Here is a 5,402-nt window from a genome sequence, read left to right as displayed (position 1 = left end):
TGCAATGCATGCCCCATTTGCCATCCTCAAAATGATCTCGACCTTTGCCACTATAGAACTATTCTGAACTACCTGCAAAGACATACAAACATGTGATGTTGCTGCTAAATCTAATTTCCAAGAATGATTATCTGAATTAACAATTAATTCATATTCAATCATAAGACATTGGTTCATAACTGCTTTTCCTTTGCCCTTTCTCAGACTGTCCAGGTACTAACGACAGTTCCTCTTCCAGTGTCCATCTTCCCCATAGTGGAAACATTTTCCTTTTGCATTGGCCTTCTCTACCTTTGCCGTTGGCTTCTTGAAGTTCTTTTTTTTACGTCCAACTTTTGGTACTTTCTTCTATTGCATTTTCGGCATTTTATTGGCCCTGCTCATGGAGGCGGCAAAAACATTATCATGTCCTTTTCCTTTCATATTCCACTTATAGAATTCTTGAAGCTCATTGAGCAACTCTGGGAGAGCTCGCTCAATCCTATTCAGTTTGTAGTCAGTTATAAACGGTTTATAACTTGGAGGAAGTAGTTATGGAATCAAATTCACTTTGACGCAGTCTGGCATGAGCACCCCATACACATCTGGCTGTCCTAATCCATTGATTATCTGAATTGTATGATCATTTGGAGGTACTCCTTCCCTCGGCTTCATGTTAAAAAGGGAAGCACACAACTCATACTCAACCACTCTTGGATTCTCATTGTATAACTCTTGTAGAGCTGCGAGGATATCATAAGCGTTTGAAACTTTTTCATGCTTGGTTTGAAGTTCTCTATTCATTGAAGCAAGCATGTAATTACAAGCCCTCCTACTATCCTCTTTCCATTTTTCAAGAACATCTCGCTCATCTTGAGGAGCATCGGGTCCAATATCGAGTGGAAGAGGTGCTTCCAAGACATAAGCTATCCTTTCGAAATCCAGAACAATTCTGATATTTCTTAGCCAATCCCTAAAGGTGGTTTCAATTAATATGTTATTGTCCATTATCCTTAGGAGAACGTTGTTGGCCATTTTTCTTGATTAGTTATCAAAATTTTAAGATGAAACTGCAAAGAAAAATAAATGTTTATTAGTGTCTTCTTATCTTAAACCCTTTTACTGCATAATCAAATTAGCTCTCACTATTTTATTCAAGTCCCACACTCCCTTAGGCAGGATCTGGAAATTTTCGTTGGATTAAATTTATTAGTGCGGAATCAATTTCTTATTAAATTCAATCAACCTCACATAATAGAAGTCTTGGTCAATTAAATTTAATAAGTAGGAAACTATTTTCCTTTTATATCACTATATAAGACTTGATTCATACTCCTTGCCCTAGCTTCAGATACCTCACATAATAGAAGTCTTGGTACCCTAGGTTAGTTAAATCCAAACCATTATGCTTTCTTAAAATGGCATTTTCATCATGTCCTCACCTAATAGAATCTTGGTCAAGATGAAAATATACATCCAAGAACAAGATTAACTTAATTTTATGACATAAAGATCATATCCCTCACATAATACAAATCTTGGGATATTAAAATTTATGTTAAAGAATTTTGTTATCTCATAATGGGAGGCATGGATTTAATAATTTTCATTAGGGAGATTTAGGTTTAACTTTAGTTAATTTTAACATGCTTATTTAACATTCACTCCATACATATCACATATATATATGCATAACTAGTTGAAAGGCCCGTGCGTTGCGTGGGTTGTTATGGAAGTGGCTTTGATACCATGTTTGTTTGAATAATTGGATGTTTCAATTGGTTGCTATCTACTATAGAGGTACAAGCATTATATAGGTCAAAAATGATCGACTGAACCTCCTAATTATGTTAGTTAAAAATTACAGCATATACTGACATAATTAGGAAATTATACAATATAAATAGTATCCTAAAACAGACAAAAATAATAGATTATAAAATATTTGTGATAGTGTTTAATTGAATGTTCAATTACAATTTGATATAAATATTACATATTGATGTATACCAATTTAATCCAAACAAGTAATATTAAATTGTATGATTAATATTATTTGGACCGGTGGTCCTTGACAAAGTTTTACTTTTGAACCAACGGTCCAACTGTTTTTGTGTGAAAATCAAGTTACTACTTATTTAGGGTTCTCTTCTTTTTCCTTTTTTCATTTCTTTTTAATTCCTATATTAAATGTATTTATGTTTTGGTACATGATTGATAGCCTGAAACAAAGGTAATCAATATTAAATTGTTAGATAATTGTTATTTTTTGCTATTGCCCGTTTATTGTTATTTATTTTTACTGTAAACTAACGTAGGTATATACGATTTGTAGGGGAAAAAAAATTGCTCCTCATAGCTACTGTATGCTTCCTGCTAAAGGTAATGTAATTCCCTGAAACTCTTTTGACTATTGATTTATTTATAGCATAATCAAAATGATGCCTTCATCCTTTAAATCTTGGTTCTGGCTTATCAATGTCAGCTCCTTGATCTAAGAAAAACTTAACTATTTCAACATTTCCTTCACTGATAGTCGATAGATATAGATACATAGAAAAATAGATATAGATACATAGGTATGTTGTGCTGAACCATTACTCTATATTAATAGTGGGTAAATTATCTCTTGTGCTACCAAAGTATTGAAATGGATCATATTAATAGTGAGGTAAACCATAGTAATCCAATCAATGATTAATAGAGATGGATGACTGCAGAATTAAAAGTAATAGGAGGTGTTATGCCCAAAAAGTCAACTGATTATAGTAATATACTAGCAGCCTACAATATCATTGTTGAAGCTTAAAACACATCTTCAAATATTTATTTGATAATTGTGCTGCCGAACCATAAGTGGCTGTGTAAAATTTGGATGTATGTGATTCATAAGTGGCTCTTTAAAGGCTACGAACGAAAATTTATAGCATGATTTGTTGGGTAATGCCGAACAGAAATTATAGCATATTGTTCAACATGTTATGAATGGTGCAGTCGAACCATAATGATGCGTATAATCCATATTGATGTGTTTTAAGCTCATCAGCCAAAATTAATTCTTAATGGTTCACAATTTGATGTATGTGGTTCATTATCAATTATCAAATAAATATTAAATAGGCTGCCGAACCATAGCCTAAACACATCTTCATTTCCCACTATATTTTAACAACATTATCCCTTGCGCTGTAACTATTGAAAAACACTCCCAAAATAGGTAAATAAAGACAGCAATCATGTAGCTGGCACATTCTATTTCATGGATTCTCAAATACAATGGGTCATGGATTTTACTCAAACATGTGCTAGGCCAATGGGCAAATCACTTTTCTAGCCTATAGGGATTACTGTTTTCATTTACATATGGTTCAACTTTGAAAAACCTCATCACATTGATTTAATTATGCAATATGTTAAAACAACAGAAAACTAATAATTGATTCGTGTAGAGTATCCTTTCTGTTATAATGTATTAAATAATACAATGTATTCTCCAAATAACAAAGTCCAACATAAAAGTAAACTGACTTTCAAGACTAACCTTTGCCTCATCATCCCTGACTGAATGAAGGCGAAAGCAGCCCTTAGTGTCATAAAGCAGACAAAGTTCTCATTTGTCTTTGGAATTGATACAACATCTGCCAATAGATACGACATGTACAAAATTTCAAAAAGAATATAAAAAAAGCTAAATGAAGGGGACTAAAATTATGAAAATCATATCCAAATGTGGATCTATCTCGAACTTAAATTGGAATTTAAGTCTTCCCAGTATAATGTTTCAACTCATATCACAATATTAGTAGTACATGATAATTGACAAAAGGAAACAATAGCAAATAGGTCGAAGCCATACCCATGAAGCCTGCAGGGTAAGTCTTATCAGTGCGAACCTTTGGATCAACCAAAACATGTCGCTGCATCAAAATTGCAATGACTTCACGGTGTGTAAAAGGGCATACTTCAACTTGTTTCACAAGATGAGGATTAGTGGCAAGCACTCCCTAGACTTGTGGGGCCCAGATGAAGGCTTGGGAGCCTACATGAAGAAATAGGAAATCTCACAACCAAAAGCATTAGTGAACCAAATAACCAACAATCACCCAAAATCTTCACTTACAAATGCACCCCAAGTTTATCAAGCATCCAGTGCTTTGGGGCATTAAGCCTCTTCGGATGTTTCTTCAAACCTTTAGCTTGTAGCACACCATAAAAACCAAATCTCAGCAACCACAATAACATTGACATATTATTAAAATTGAATGAGAAAATATGTCAATAAATGCTATAGACTAGGAAAAAATCATAAAAAGAGATCATAATACATCACCTCAAGCCCAACACAGAAGGGTAATTCTGCTTCTTTATCCATCTTATCTGTTGATGAATCTTTATTGTCCAAGTATACTGAGTAACCAACACATCCATACTTGAAATCCTTAAGAGTACGACCCTCTTTTAAAGCTTCCAACTCAGTTTCTCCCACAACATACCTGGGGACTGGTCATACACCTTAAAATCAGGGCATATTTTTCAGAGTTTCAATAAATAAAACCCTTAATCAGAATGAAACAGGCAGTAAACTTTAAAACATAATTCTTAAAGATTAGAAAGGAAGAAGACGCCAGTATGTGCATGCCCAAACACAAATGCGTGTATAGAAACAAAGAATGGAAAGAAGCCAAGAAATTAAACAGCATTAGCATCGTATGGACATCGAGTCTAAACATTAGGCAGTAATTCATAGCAACAATTACAAACACTTGAAGCACCAATACAGCAAACAAAGCTATAGTTAGTCCCTAATAAAGTAGATTAATTAGCACAGTTAACCAAACTCACAGCTTAAACACTCCCCAGCCTTCTCCACCGTCAAAGCTTCGATACAATCTTCCCCACAATTATCCTAAACACAACCCAGTTTAATCTTTACACTTTATTTTGTTATACTTCACCAGAGAGACCAACAATAAGAATTTAAAGTGTAAAAAAAAATACCATAGTTGCGTTGTTGTTCTCAACGTTGTTGGTGTTGTTCTGGTTGCAGTTCTCTTCACTGCCCTTATCTTCTTCAAAACCAAGCTTTTCATCCCATTTTCGAGTCATTTGATACTTCTTTATCAACTATTGTGGAGAGAAATAGAACTCAAATAAATACATAGAAATATAACATTAGCCAGACAGTCAAGTCTTAATTGTAAGAAGAAAGAATGTATGGTCCAAAAATATACGTCCGAATCAACAGATTTGAGGACAGAATCTGGCATTTTGACTGGCTTCTCCCTCCTCAGTTTTTTTTTTTGTTCTGAATGTGCATGTAGACCACTCACTGTACATTCCTTTGCAAGTATATCTTTTACCATCAAATTCCAATTTACTATTGCAAATTGGGCATCTCCCTACGATCCATAAAACAGCATGTC

At 34.0% G+C, this 5,402-nt stretch overlaps 1 protein-coding gene across 1 annotated transcript; it reads right to left on the bottom strand.

The window, feature by feature from the left end:
• Window positions 1-531: 531 nt before the first annotated feature.
• Window positions 532-1,014, bottom strand: LOC116113513. Its single transcript, XM_031399669.1, has one exon. The coding sequence runs from the start codon at window positions 1,012-1,014 to the stop codon at window positions 532-534; it is 483 nt and encodes a 160-aa protein (XP_031255529.1).
• Window positions 1,015-5,402: the final 4,388 nt, after the last annotated feature.

Source organism: Pistacia vera, unplaced genomic scaffold (assembly GCF_008641045.1).
Source record: "Pistacia vera cultivar Batoury unplaced genomic scaffold, PisVer_v2 Contig121, whole genome shotgun sequence".
NCBI lineage: Eukaryota > Viridiplantae > Streptophyta > Magnoliopsida > Sapindales > Anacardiaceae > Pistacia > Pistacia vera.
This window is presented reverse-complemented; position numbering and strand designations above follow the sequence as displayed.